A 15,831-nucleotide genomic window follows, 5' to 3' on the forward strand; every position below is an offset into this window, starting at 1 on the left:
CAGCAAACTTTTTTCAAGCTGTTCTGTTTTTTTCTGGTTTAACTATAACAGGATCGATGGTGAACCACACCAGCTTGCTGTCGGACAGAAACATCTCCTGAACAATGGGACAATCCATCTGATCGCTCAGCAACCATCAAAAAACGCTACGGAGTCAGGGGCTGTCATCATCATATCTCTTACGTTTGCTACAGGTACAGTTTAAAAAAAAAGCAATGTATACTGTAAAACGTTTTCTGTTTTATAGTATATAAATAGGTGAGGTAGTGTTCGTTTTCTGATAGTTCACCAAGTTTTTTAAACAAAAATAAACAAATTCAGACGATATGACGATATGCACCCAAGTTACATCGAACCTATATCAGTGCTGTCATCATATATGTCATCATACATTCTCTATGGCTCTTTTTTATCTAGGACAAAACTGTCGAGCCGAAAATATAATGATTCGGCTAGGATCCGGATGGAAACCAATCCGGTTCTCTCGACCCGGGCAATTTCATCCTAGTAAATAAAAGGGCCTTTGTTTGAGGTTGGATGACAAGCTGATGATTCAAGATGTCTGTCATCACATACAGTGCGAGAAATAAAATTTCGCAAAGATATAACATTACGTATTTCTGCTCCTTCCCAACGAAAAGGGGCAACTGTGTCATTTGACATCCGGTACTCACCAAAGATGGGCCGCCAGTTTGTCAACATTTTGTTCAGCCCCACGGCCGCGTTCAAGGGCAACACGGAGGGACTGTGCGGGCTCATGGATGACGATGATGCCAATGACTTTACTGGTCCGGACGGCGCTGTGTACAACGACACTTCTGTATTTGCTGAAACCTGTAAGTATTGCATATGATAAAAAGTTGTACTTATCAGTCATAGTCAAATCTGGAGTAGAACCTGTGAGTTTTAATGGTAGAATATTTTAAAGAAAAAATATTCTACATTTACAGCAATGCAATCATAGCAAACAAACCTACATCTGACGTCTAAAGTACTTACGGATCTGAATATCAAGTAATGCTTAAAACATCCTAATATCACTTGTTGGTCTACTTGTTCATGTAAGGCCATGTTGATTTGATTATATGGATGACATCCGCGCGCGCATGAATGTTCGGCCGTTTCCCAAAACAAGGTTTTCAACCATACTGTAAATCGTGCAAAAACAGTTGCTAAATGATACCATAAGTTGCAAGGAAAACATTTAGAAACGATACCAATGTCGTAGAATGCCAAAATAAAAGGAAAAAAAAACAAAAATGTAGAGAAATGAATTAGAAGAGTAGATTTTTCGCCATAACATATTCTGTGCCATTTGTTCAACCTTCATGACCACGTAGATTTCATAGTGAAAGAAACTTTTTTTTTGCAAAACTTTTTTTATTCGCACGGGCGCATCAGTTTTGGGGTTCCCAAAGGATGTCATCCATATAATCAAATCAACATGGCCTAACATACTTGAATTATTGTTGGTTAATTAAAAGAGCTGTATATCACTTAATTGTCGTGTCGACCCAATTAACAGATCTTAATGTCAACGTCTGTTTAACAGATCCAATGTCTTGTTGGTTTAATCAACAGATCCGGATTATCGTATTGACTTTATGATCAGGTTTGTAAAGATCTAAATGCCATTTATTGATTTTCTAGGGCGTATAAACAAAACCCACCACGGCTCAGGTCTGATGGGGTCCTGGTCATGGAACTCTTCTAACTTCCATCCTGATGACGTCATGGATCCTGCCTACTCCGACCCGAACCATCGTCCTTCTGTCGGCATAGATGGACTGACTCAGGAACAAAAGGAAGTAAGGAATGGGCTGTAGGACTAATTTCACTAGAAATTGATTAAACATTGTTGTAACCTAACTGTTTTTTCAATATAGCTTTAAAACGTCAGTCTCCTGAAACAGAGTGCAACTTATCTATTGTATTTTCGTACCAAAATTAGTGTACAGGAATTTTTTTCATGTATGGTTACTTAGAAGATCAGATGTATAGAGTACAGAAGGCAACACAAAATCCAAGGCTATTCTTGGATTTACAACTCATTCTCCTGGCAAATGCTTAAGCTTTGTTATCCCCTAACAGGTCGATTTTTAGAAAAATAAATTAAGAACGTTTGTTTGCCAAAACAGAATATCAACAGCCTATTATTTGTTCCAACATCGATATACAAGAATATTTCATATGTATTGTTAGTTTGTGTGTCAAGTGCATAGACTACAGAGGCGAACATAACGTCCAAGGCTCTGACATGTGCTCCTTACGTTTCAGAAAGCTGAAGAGATGTGTATCGCTCTCGGGTTGACCGGCACTCTTCTGAATGAATGTATCTTTGACGTGTCAATCACCAACGACACAACCTTCACTGAGCAAGAGGTTTTCAAAAGTAAGATTTGTGATTTTCTTGAATCTAATTATTGATAAAGGAAGGTAGATTATTGCTGGGTGTAATTGGTGTTTAAAGTCACTTAACTTTAATCTCGTTTGTCATTATTACAGTAGATGATAGGTAGTATATAGTATTATTGCCATGTATAGATTCCTAGCACTCTGCATTAGAATACAGCGTACCAGTATGAAATACCCATGTTTTACATACTAGACATCCTCTTGTGCATTTAGCCCATCTGGGCAAGAACATGCAATAAAGATTCATATCATTTCCATCCCTTCCCTTTCCTTTTGATTTGATATCATATCATATCATATCATTATTATCATGGTAGTATACATGTCTGCAGTCAAAAGTCAACTGGTAATTCTAGAAAACGTATAATAATGCACTCATACCATTGCAGGTTGCCCAAACCAGTGTTCCGGTAGGGGTCGCTGTGTTAACGGAAGCTGTGACTGTATAACGGGCTGGTCTGGTGAAGACTGTAACGTTGGAAACTGTACTGACTGCTCCGAGGATCACGGGAGATGTGAGCTGGGGTTCTGTGTGTGCGAGCCCGGATGGGAGGGAGCAGCCTGTGATCAACAAGGTAAAATATGGATAATGTCGTCTGCGTGATGCTCATAGTCCTTTCCTTTCCATCCCTTCCCTTCCCTTTCCGTCCCTTTCTTTTTCTTTCCACCCTTCCCTTTCCTTTTCTTTCCATCCCTTCCCTTTCCTTTTCTTTCCATCCCTTCCCTTTCCTTTTCTTTCCATCCCTTCCCTTTCCTTTTCTTTCCATCCCTTCCCTTCCCTTTCCTTTCCTTTCCTTTCCTTTCCTTTCCTTTCCTTTCCTTTCCATCCCTTCATTTTCCTTCCCTTCCCTTTCCTTTCCGTCCCTTTCCTTTTCTTTCCATCCCTTCCCTTTCCTTTCTTTCCATCCCTTCCCTTTCCTTTTCTCTCCATCCCTTCCCTTTTCTTTCCTTTCCTTCCCTTCCCTTTCCTTTCCTTTGCTTTCCTTTCCTTTCCTTTACTTTTACTGTATTTTACATTATTGTACTTCACTGCAGTTTACTTTTGAGTGCATGTTACAAAAAGGTAGTATCAGGCTTTGTTTCTACATAGCATTAATTAACGCCTAGTTTAAATACTGCACATGTTAAAAGCTTGTTGAATTGTACTTGGTCCAAAATACCCATCAGTATCATTAATTATTCAGTATCATTAACAGTATCAAAAGGTATAGTCAGCAAGTTAAGCATTACTTTATAATCACGTTTAAAATTCTTCAGGCTCAAATCGTCTCGCTGTTTTTTTTTATCAGCAAATATCTGAAAATGACATGTTTTGAATTTCTATTTGTTGTTAATCGATCATGTAGCGACATGTGATGCCGTCAATAACTGCACCAGCGCGGATCACGGGATCTGTGTAACCACAGATGTATGCAGGTGTGAACCAGGCTACATCGGTAAGAAAAACCTACTGTTGTATACAAGATGTCCCTGTTGTATACAACTGCCTTACAACTACTTGAGTATTGAATTAACATTCCAAACCGTCACAAAACCCAATTATTTATATGTATTGAACGGAATGGCATATCGAGAATCGTTCATTACATATTGGTACTGTATTTATCCCAATGTACCAAGTTTTACCAAGTTTTAGACATTGGTTTTTATATAGTATACGAACACAGATGAACTTTGATGCTAAGGCATAAAACATACCATAAGTCTTTACGGTTTATTAAAGACTGACCATCTGCCGTTATAAAAATCATGATAGGGTCGTCCGCTAGAAATTATTTGTAGATAGCGCTGCGCGGTGTATCCTGGGATATACCAATATGTTGACGTCTTTGGACAGGGGTTTCACCTAGTTGCTACGTAAAAAAAACTTTATCAATCATTAATATTTATATCACCTAGGTACCAACTGCAGCAATGTTCCTACGTGCGGAAATGTTGCTAACTGCACAGACCACGGAGTCTGTGTGGACTACGACACCTGTTTGTGTGATGAACAGTGGGCAGGAGACATGTGTGACCAGTTCTCATGTGCAGCGTTGGATTACTGTTCTGGTAAGCTAATGTCCTGTCTTTCTTTTTTCTTCATTTTTCATTTTAGTAACTGACAAAAATTTGTAGACGCTACTTGAAACGTCTGACAGTTTTCAAAATCTGTACAGTTCTTACACAACAATCCCTTGTGTATCTTATCACCTTGGATGTAGGTATCGTGGTTAACTTTATTTATTACTTACAGTGAGAAAAAAATAATTTGTATTTGCCATGTTGCATGCAGGACGTGGTCGTTGTGTGGACATAGACGTCTGCCACTGTGACCAGGGCTGGACCGGCAGCTCCTGTGTCACACCGGACTGTCCTGCAGTCAACCAGTGTTCCCGCCAAGGGGACTGTGTTGGTCCCAACATCTGCCAGTGTTACAGCGAATATCAAGGTCTGGACTGCAGTGAAGCCCTGAGCTGCCCTGAATTGCAAGAATGCAATGAAAATGGGGCCTGCTTCAATAATTCTGAAGGACAAAATGAATGTCTGTAAGTCTTCCTAAAACCATTTTTTAATCTGTAATCTGTTATAGAAGTTTGAATTTCAAAGTGTTTCATTTTGTTGTTGCATCTTAAAATGCCCCATCTGCATGTCCTATTTAGATCTTTTGTATCGTCTTTCTCACAATCAAGATTTCTTTTGTTACATCTATGTTGCAGTTGCTTCCCAGGGTTCAGAGGTGCAAGTTGTGATCACCCAGACTGTACAGAACAGAATAACTGCACGAACCATGGCAGCTGCATAGAGCCTAACCTGTGTCAGTGTGGCAGCGGGTACACCGGACATGACTGTGCCAACTTCTCTTGCGAAGCATTGCAGTATTGTTTTGGTGAGTACTGTTAAACTGCAAGTGTGGGAAAATTTACTGAAAATGTATCATTACAATTCAATCAATACTTACCACACTAAAGCATATTGGATTATATTAGGATATACACAAAAGCTGTGCATTGTTATCAACAAGAGAAGTATCCTCCCAATTATAAAAGATCTTAGATCCATAGTTAAAAAAAGATGGCAAATAAAATAAGAATTCCTTGCGCAACTCGATAAACTATGTGTTATAAGCTCCATCAGTATTTACACATACAACACTAAAAGAAGTTGAGCCTGTAAATATTAGTATACTGTAAATATAGTAAAATGTTACTGTTAGTGTATCACTGTTACTGATTTACTGTGCTTTATCACCATTACTTGTACATGACTTGTTATGAGATGAATGGATGTACAGCGTATAATTAAGATATTTCATTTGATTGTTATCAAGAATATCATATCAATCGTTGACACAGGTCATGGAAGCTGTGTGAGGTTCGACACATGTATCTGCGATCCTGGCTGGTCAGGCGGTTCCTGTAACGTTGCGATCTGCAGCAGGAAAGCTGACTGCTCCGGCCAAGGCACGTGTGTTGCCCCAAACACCTGCGAATGTTTCCCTGGGTTTGAAGGAGAGAACTGCAGCGAAGTGAACTTACCTAATGAACACCCTCCCATATTCCAGAAGGACAGATATGATGCCACAATTACCGAAAACCTGCCCATTGGTTCGCCTATACTTACAGTGTTTGCAAATGATAGCGACATTGGTGGAAATGGTGAAGTTAGGTACAGGCTTCTCCCAACAGGTTCGGATGATGAAAACTTTGCAGTGCACCAGACTTCAGGGGTCATAACTTCAGTCGTTGAGTTTGACTTTGACTCGTTGGAGCGCGCGTCATTCAGTCTCATCGTCGAAGCATTTGACCAAGGGGTGCCGATAATGACGGGAACAGCCACGGTAATGATAAACATAACAGACCAGAATGACAACAAACCTGTCATCAACATTCCTCCTGACACCGAGTATAACCTTCAGTCCAACACCCCGATCGGCTTCCACGTGGCTACTGTCCAAGCTTCTGATGCTGACAGGTCTGATAATAACTCCAAAATCACGTACGGAATCACAAGTGTCAGCCGCTTCGTTTCTATAGACGCCACAAATGGTAGTGTTACCGTCAGCAGCGCCTTGGAAAGTGGGAACTACGTGGTGAAGGTCGGTGCGTCAGATCACGGTTCACCGCCCCAAACAGATGAGGTAACTCTCCGTATGATCGTGACCAAAGTAAGCACAAATACAGCTCCGCGGTGCCCGGTAGATGAAACTCTTGAGATCTCTTCTCGCAATGTTACAAGAGGATCGACAATCGCAACCATAGAAGCAGAAGACCCCAACAACGGTCCAAACGGTGAACTTTCCTACAGTTTAAAGTCCCAAACAGGAGAACTCGCAAGCATATTCAGGATTGACCCACCAACTGGTAGGATCTATGTTATAACTACTGAGGTGCCACAATTTGACGGCAATTCATCAGCCGTTTCAATGACAATAGAAGCCAGAGATAACGCTGTGAATTCAATGGCCTGTGAAACAAATGTCGTTGTAATAATAACCGCACCATTAAAAACCACATCTGAGCCAAAAACGACACATGTATCTACCACTGAAACACCACAGTTAGCCATTACAACAGAGGGCAACGATCGCTCCACCGCACTCATAACATCAGAAAGAGCAACGACAACCAACGAGTTTGAAACAGCAACACCTTTCAACGAATCTACCATCGGTTCTACAACACAGTCGGATATTACAACACAGCTGGACAGTACAACACAGCTGGACAATACAACACAGCTGAACAATACAACACAGCTGGACAATACAACACAGCTGAACAATACAACACAGCTGAACAATACAACACAGCTGGACAATACAACACAGCTGGACAATACAACACAGCTGGACAATACAACACAGCTAAACAATACAACACAGCTGAACAGTACAACACCGTTGAGTGTTACGACCAGTATGACAGAGGGCCTCCACAGCTCTACAGACATCACTGCAACAGAAGGAGCAAGTACAACCGAGGAGCATGAAATAACAGCACCTTTCGACAGATCCAGCACCGTTTCTACAACACAGCTGGAGACTACAACGCAGCTAGACACTACAACACAGCTAGACATTACAACAAAGGTGAGCGTTACAACAGAGGGCTTTGTCAGCACTGCCGCTCTCCCAACAACAGAAGTAGCGACTACAACAGAGGAGAACGAAGTAGCTACAACCGGTTCTAGAACACAAGGAGGCATTACAACACAGCTACAGACTACAACAAAGGGCTTCGACAGTTTTGCCACTCCCCAAACAACAGAAAGAGTAACTGCAACCGACGGCGAAGTAACGGCACCATTCTACAGGTCTACTACCAGTGTGACAACACCAAAAGACACTACAGCACAGCTTGACATTACAACAAAGCTACACACTACAGCAAAGGGTTTTGACATCGCTACCACTCTTCTAACAAAAGAAGTGACTACAACAGAAGACTACAAAGTAACGACACCTTTCCACAGGTCTACAACACAGGTAGACACTACAACAAAGGACTTGGAAAGCTCTACCACTCTTTCAACAACGGAAATAGTGACTACAACAAAAGAGAATGAAATAACGACACATTTTGACGGAGATACTACGGATGCTACAAAACAGATACACATTGGGTCTACCGTCCTTCCTACAACAGAAAGAGCAAATACACAAGGAGGATATGAAACAACGACGCATAACGACATGTCTACTACTGACTCTACAACACAGCAAGACATTACAACAATGAAAACCGAAAGTTCAACCGCCCCTCTTCCAACGGAAAAGTATGAGAGTAGCACCTCATTGAGAACAGCAACCGAAGGTAAGGAATATTCGTTACAATTTTTAATAATAAGATATTACATATTTTACAAGGCTTAAGGTAAAATATGTATCGTAGCTTGGAAATGCCATGTTTTTTTTACATTTTCGTTTCATCACAGACCACCCTATAGTGGAGGCACATTTGTTCAGAGGCGTCGTGAGGATAGTGAATCGTATTTGGACGGAAGAACTGCGGAATATATCATCTGAAGAGTTTAAGACTTTGGCTGCAGAAGTCCAGCAAGGGGTAAGTACAAAACAAAATAATTAAATAGATTTAAGAGAATATCAACAGACTTCATTTTGTTTCGTCTTGCTTAGTATTTCTAAGTTTTCTTTACATTTCTTTCTTTGTCTTTTTTCATTGTACATTCCTTTCTTTGTATTTTTTTCTTTTTCATTTCTTTCTTTCTCTCTTTCTTTCTTTCTTCCTTTCTTTCTTTGGTTTATTCTTTCCAATATACATGGAGATCTAGTTAAAATTTAAGTTGTCCTTTCTTTTCCTTAGCTGGATGGTGTGTTCAGCAACAGCAACCTCTCGGATGCATACGGCTCTGTTCAGGTCATCCGCTTTTCGTAAGGTTTCCCGTATTTAATTTTTTCGTGTCACAAAACTGTCACATGATTTAGTCACTATACAGAGGAACGTTGACGTTGTCATTTCATTCTCAATTGATGTTTTCTCGATGTTTAATTCGAAATTGCCATCTCATTAATTGTATTCATTTTTGACGTCTATGTTTACATTTTCCACCATCCTCTTTCAGTCCCGGAAGTATAAATGCAGACTTCATACTGCGTTTTAACTCATCCACACGCATTACCAGCGGTACCGTCCTGACTGTGCTTTCAGGGGTAACAAACATCGGTAGTCTGCAGATAGATGAAACTGCCACCAGCATCACAGGTATTTTAATGTTTATCATAGAGACTTCAGACTGTTCATCAGATATCATCATTGTATAACGCGTTTCTTGCGTTCTGTCCATATACATTTAGTTTTAGGTTTTGCAGCTTCAATTTTGACATTTAAATTAATTTTAAATAAAATGAAACCAAATAGTGAATGAAAAAAATATCATACGCATACCACTGGATTGAATATTGGTTATAACAAAACGTAATACAGAAAACCTTGCATACATTGTTAAGCATATATACATTGTTAAGTAATTACAACCAGTTGAATTCGATTAATGCAGGCAACATGAAAAAGAACCTGCCCAACGGCCTCAAGTCCACTGATATTTTTGTCCCAAATAAGGCAACTTAAATACAGCAAAATATGTATTAATGTTAATGTTTTATCTTTCACAAAGATGTTAAAACACATGGTTACTTCTTAATGCATATTTCTTCCAGAGTTCGAAGCAGATGAAGAGATGAGCAATCTTGGTGAGTGCATCTGTTACAGTTATCATTAATTTTATTATTATTAGTGTACGATGTTTTTGGATGTTTAGTAAAAATTGCATCAGAATTTTGTCGGTTGCAGACGATATTTGTTTCCAATGTTTAGACAGGATATCATCCTTATCAAGATGAATACGACCTTAATTTAAAAGAGACAGTGTTTCAAAGTGCCATGCATAATTACTTACGGGTTTTGGGTAAAAGGGTTACGTTCTAATTGTGCAGACGTACCGATAGTGGTCACAGTCGTAAGTTAGGAATTCAGCTAATCAGTGTAACAGCTGAAGAGTTCATCTGAGACGAAGTACGTTAGAAGAAGGTGAGGAGTTAACAAATGCGATACAAGTCACCAATTGCACTCTATGATATGACGGATGCGTTAATGTGACGAATAGTTGAATGATGTACGTCGATTTCACATGATACATTTCTGCTGTCGGAGTTGTCTGATTGTGGTTATAATAATTGGCCAATATACGAACATGTTATGATCATTGACCAATATACGAACAGGTTATAATCATTGAGCAATATACGAACAGATTATAATCATTGGCCAATATACAAACAGGTTATAGTCATTGACAAATATACAAACAAGTTTAAACCATTGACCAAATTGAATATACAAACAGATTATAATCATTGAGCAACATGCAAACATGCAGTTGATAACCATTGACCAATATGCGAACACGTTATAATCATGACCAATATACAAGCATACATGCTTTGATATATGTAACCTCTCATACATCGCATGCATACACGTCACGTATCTGAAGTGCGGTTTTCAGACAGTTAATACTTTAAAAAACATTCAAACTAGAAAGGATGGTCTTTGCGTTGGAGCAAATTCAGCATGAATTCACCACATTTCACGACAAGGCAGGGAAAGAAGGAGAAATACAAGGGAAACAATTCTTTACATTGATAGGTGGTGAAGTCATAAAAACTCGTTTTGCCCTACATTTTTCAGACCCTGGGTACATCATACTCATCTGTGTTGGCGTTGCCTTCGTGCTTACAGCTGTTGTGGTGCTGGTGTTTTGCTACGTTTCAAAGGTAAGAAAACAGTCGCAAAATCACAAGTAGTTTACAACACACACACACACACACACACACACACACACACACACACACACACACACACACACACACACACACACACACACACACACACACACACACACACACACACACACACACACACACACACTCGTAACCATATACGCACACACATACCCATGCGCACACACACACACACACATACACACACACTCGTACCCATATACGCACAAACACACCCATGCACACACATACACACACACATACACACACACACTCATACCCATATACACACACACATACCCATGCACACACACACACACACTCATACTCATTTACGCACACACATACCCATACACCCACACACACACACACACTCATACCCATATACGCACACACATACCCCCCCCACACACACACACTCATACAAACAGCAACAACTGTAGCAAAAACAGGATTTACGTCAAAACATAAGTAAGTGGATGTGATTTATTAACAAAAGCTGCTTGCCATATCCTCTTATCTGGGTGCCATGCCTTAACCGACACAACAGCTTCCTTTGCATAAATAAAATGTCATAAATTTGTGTAAAGCAAAACGTACAAGAGATATAAACAATGCCCATATTGTATTCCACTTAAAACTATTAGTAATGACCGACATCACATTTCTCTGCCATTTATGGACTGCATGCCATTTAAACTGTCACATATACAAATAGTGTCACATAGCAAAACGTACAAGAGATATAAACAATGCCCATATTGTATTCCACTTAAAACTATTAGTAAAGACCGACATCACATTTTTCTGCCATTTATGGACTGCATGCCATTTAAACTGTATCACATATAACATGGGATAAATGACAAAAATCTCTTTTTTTTTCTGACACTGACAGAGACGCGCACGTCGTGGTAAGTACGCGTTGCCCGGGGAAGATAATCAGCTTCCTGAGAACACACGGTGGAACATGCCGTTTCCACGAGCGAAGAACTCCCAAGAGTCCCAGAGACAGACGTACCAGAACCCAGTCTACAATATTAATATCAACGATTGATATTGAAGATGCAATTGAAAAATATTTGGCAAACGTAACAATGGAGTAAAGTTAAAAGATTGTAGCATTTCTTGAGTTGTGTTTACTGTATTTCTATAATTACCTTGGATTTTTTAATTACGGATTCTATGGTTAAGTGTGTATCCTAATTATAGCTATTTCAAATGTTTATTTATGATATATTACTGCCTAATATGTAACAATTTGATCTCTCACAAAGACTTTGAAAAGTACTTTTTTTTCTTTATAGTGAAGTCATCATTGTCTAAAAATAATCTTGTAAACTGTAACAATCTAGCTAGCAGACTGCATGTGATCCATCTAGTTTTGTTTGTAGTTGTGGGTTGAAAGTGAGATTACTATACTGGTTATATAATTTGTATAATAATAATTATATAATCCGAATTTAAAATTTGTAAATAATCAGGATTAAACAGTTGACTGGATGATAAAACGATTGTAAATATTCTGTACAAATCATTACCTAAACAAGGCTTTTCATAAGTCTATTTGAACACGTTTATTTACCTTACGTTAAACTTGATGTTAAAGGAACAAGATAACAAGTCTGTGGCAAACAGGGTTACTGTGTGCAAAATGGTGAAACCAACTTTAAATGAATGCAAATAGTTCTTTATCATGCTATGTCTTTAATTCGTCCTTGGTGTCTTGTTGATGCTGAATGTTTCTACGCGATAGTTACCGAGATAATTATAAAATGGATCCCATATTTATCTCACAAGGCCAAATGAGGTAACTTTGTAAGTCCAGTGTGCTCTCATACATGGATCCAACACTATAGCGTAGTTTTTACGGCCTTTTTCGTTTTTACAATATCCAAGTATACCTTTTAGTGACTACCGACAGTATGAAATAGTCTAAGACTATATCTACTTAGCTGGGCAATATTCAAGACAGCACTGTTTAGATGGACGAAAATGGTAACTGTTAAATATAAATAAAGCCCTAAAAAGTACCTAATACAATTCAAAATAAAAGTTGACCTTTGCTTATAGGGAGTTGAATTTTCTACGGATTTATGCTTCTATAGTATTGGCCGGAATTTATCTAATTTTCTTGAGGAAAGGAAATATTGTTTCTTATGAAAGGCCAAAAAAAACACAAAAACTTTGGTGCTCAAGGCCCCCCCCCCCTGCCTTACATAGACCTGACTCATGATTGTTATCTCGTCGTCCCTGTGGATAAGCCAAATTCAGTTTTCCATCACGCTAAAGGTGTTAAGTTGAATATTTTAAGGCTCTTACGTCCGGATTAGAGCCGCATTGGGACCAAGAGCGCACTCCACATTTCTTGTGATATAATCATCTTACCCATGCTTCACTCCTAAGGCCACAGCAAGTGATTTTTAGGGATGGCATCAGCGCGCACATTGATTTTCGCCTGATTAAAAAAAAAAAGAAATTTTGTTGCCTTCTGACAGTGGTCAACATGCCTAAAATGGGCAAAGATGTCTGCTGCCATGCCGGAAGGTGGATGGCAGATAAATAAGAAGAGATAACACAACAAAAGGCTCGGAATTAATGTTTTGCTTCTTACTTTGTGTATATGTGATGATCCCAATGAATAAAACCCATTTGTAAAATGATCGAGTCAACATTCTAAAATGTAGGAACCTTGTTTTTTTCGGCCCGCCTTGTTTTTTTTTTTTCGCCCGCTCGCATTAGATCGCGGAGGATATCATCCATAAAATTTACTTGCTAATACTTATTGATAGCACTTAGCATGCTGTAGACAGGGAAAAGCTGATTATAGAGAAAGAAGAAATGAAAAATGCAATATGATTATCATATCACATCTTTATAAAGTCAATTTACGGTATTTTACCACAACAACAATCGATGTCATGCGAATTCTGAACTTGATTTTTTTATTCTAATCGAATCAAGTGTCCCTGAAAACAGGCACTTTGTAGACAGGGAAAAGCTAATTATAGAGAAAAGAACTTCAATATAATTATCATATCACATCTTTATAAAGTCAATTTAAGGTATGTTACGAACAACAATCGATGCCATGCGAATTCTGAACTTGATTTTTGATTCTAATCGAATCAAGTGTCCCTGAACCGCAGGCACTTTGTAACACATTACTCAGCGGCAGTGATACTAATGTCGTTTGTTAGGGTGGGGTGTGAGGGGAATGTATATTGATGAACGGATTTTCACCATTACGTGCACCAAAGGAACATTCGGTCTCAGATTACATACAAGTCAGATGAATTGAGCACTGATGATCTCCCTACTTTAGCACACGTTATAACGGTACACCGGTCAAGGTGTCACCGCTCCACCAGTCTGATGACATAACCAACAGGCGCCTGCCGTATCCCCGCCGACTGACAACGTCACTATAGAGTAGGTACCTCTTTGCTCTTCTTTTTGCCACTATAAGTAAACCTTGTCAGGTTTGTCTTACTATCATGTAGTTAGCATTGTGTTTATATCATTCTTGTAAATAATGACGGCATTTGCCTTCCAACTCCCAATCAATTTCCGCGGATTTTATATTTTAAAGACCAATAAATGACACCCAAAAAATTCTGTAAAATACATAACATATGCAAAATCATACATAGAATTTTAATTCTATGTATCATTAAAAGTCAGATGAAGTTGGTTTCAAAATCATGATGACTGAGAAATTGAGTTTGTACAGCCTTCCAAAGGTCAATTGATGGAGACCCTCTAGCAAGCTTCCCGATCGCCCTCCTTGAGCATCTCTATTTGCACCTCTATGTTTAATTTTTGCATTTCTGTGCCTTTTCCTGAGCTGACATCACGGGGTGACATCAGCTCAGGAAGAAATACAGAAATGCAAATTAAAAAGGTAGAGATGCAAATTGTTTGCCAGGACTGGCTTGTGCTGACTTTCCCGATGCGGGGCATTAAAATTTTGAACATAACAGGAGAAACGTGTATATTTATCATAACTGTGTCTGTTGGCCAGGTAATACTAGTTTTGTCAAGTTCAATCGGGTAAGGTCATATTTTGGTGTCAGGAGCAATTTAAGGTTCCTCTGTTTGTATTTGTTACAGAATAATCCTGTCAATAGTAAATCATTTCCCAAAATGAACAACAAAACCCTGTCATTAGTCCATTTTTTCAATCAGGATCTCTTTAATTCATCATTCAGACGCCAAAATTTGCCGGTATCTTTTTGTAACTAGACGTTACTTATACCTGGACATGTATTGATAACCTAAAACGACCGGCAAGATCTACCGAGTTTAGCCAATTTGTAGCATTTGCACCTTGTATAATTAGTTGTAAATGTCAACGCAAGGTATAGTTCAGACGTAATGAATGGGGTTTTGTAGATATATGCCCAAGGTATCCCCACATCAAATTTCAAGTCATTTGGTTTTATTACCAAGCTCCAGATCCTAAAATGTATATCTAATGCCTAAAAATGCCCCCAAAAAAACAAACAACAATTAAAAAAAATAAAAAGACAGTATACCGCTACTTTACCTCCATGCCCAATTTCATGTCATTTGGAAAAATGTAAAAAATGAAGAAATTGAATCCGTTTAACGGAATGACAGGAGTAAAAGAAGAAACATGTGGAAAAACAATATGACTTTACTACTCAGTGGTGGAGCCATAAAAACTTTGGAATACACCACAGGGCCCTTACGTAAGGGTCTGTATAATACATTTCGTGTCAATATATCGCTTCAATTCTACGATTCTACGATGTTTATTTCTGTAATTGACTGTTGTAATGCAGTTATTTAGTGTTAGGTAACTATGTTAGATTGTTATTAGTTGTAATTTTGGAAGTTTGTACACCTATTCTAACCCTTTCCCCAGTGTTGGCTGCATCACAGTCTTGCATAAGCTTAATTAGCTTAAAGCTTCAGACCTGGCTCACTTATTTTATTGTATGTATTTTTACGTGCACATGTTGAAGAAAAATGTCAGATAAACATCATATCAAGGCAAATTACTTCTTTGGGGGGTAGTATAAAGTTACTTTACTTATTTATTGCTCATCATTTTACAAATGTACAACAGCAGGGGGAGCAGAAGCGCATTCCCCTGAATTAGGTACAAT

The 15,831-nt window shown here is 38.7% G+C and overlaps 1 protein-coding gene across 1 annotated transcript in view; it reads left to right on the forward strand.

Moving 5' to 3' along the window:
• Positions 1-11,980, forward strand: part of LOC109481575 — a 36,657-nt gene extending 24,677 nt beyond the window's left edge. Inside the window, exons 25-40 of the mRNA XM_019784169.1 lie at positions 52-194; positions 642-836; positions 1,651-1,808; positions 2,278-2,392; positions 2,805-2,990; positions 3,762-3,851; positions 4,315-4,467; positions 4,691-4,943; positions 5,115-5,284; positions 5,751-8,210; positions 8,332-8,459; positions 8,721-8,788; positions 8,980-9,119; positions 9,575-9,607; positions 10,605-10,690; positions 11,595-11,980. Coding sequence (XP_019639728.1) covers positions 52-194; positions 642-836; positions 1,651-1,808; positions 2,278-2,392; positions 2,805-2,990; positions 3,762-3,851; positions 4,315-4,467; positions 4,691-4,943; positions 5,115-5,284; positions 5,751-8,210; positions 8,332-8,459; positions 8,721-8,788; positions 8,980-9,119; positions 9,575-9,607; positions 10,605-10,690; positions 11,595-11,753 — 4,537 coding nt within the window. The 3' untranslated portion in view covers positions 11,754-11,980. The remainder of the gene's footprint in view (positions 1-51; positions 195-641; positions 837-1,650; positions 1,809-2,277; positions 2,393-2,804; positions 2,991-3,761; positions 3,852-4,314; positions 4,468-4,690; positions 4,944-5,114; positions 5,285-5,750; positions 8,211-8,331; positions 8,460-8,720; positions 8,789-8,979; positions 9,120-9,574; positions 9,608-10,604; positions 10,691-11,594) is intronic.
• The last annotated feature ends 3,851 nt before the right edge of the window (positions 11,981-15,831 follow it).

This window comes from Branchiostoma belcheri, unplaced genomic scaffold (genome assembly GCF_001625305.1).
Source record: "Branchiostoma belcheri isolate BF01 breed outbred unplaced genomic scaffold, Haploidv18h27 scaffold56, whole genome shotgun sequence".
Classification (NCBI taxonomy): domain Eukaryota; kingdom Metazoa; phylum Chordata; class Leptocardii; order Amphioxiformes; family Branchiostomatidae; genus Branchiostoma; species Branchiostoma belcheri.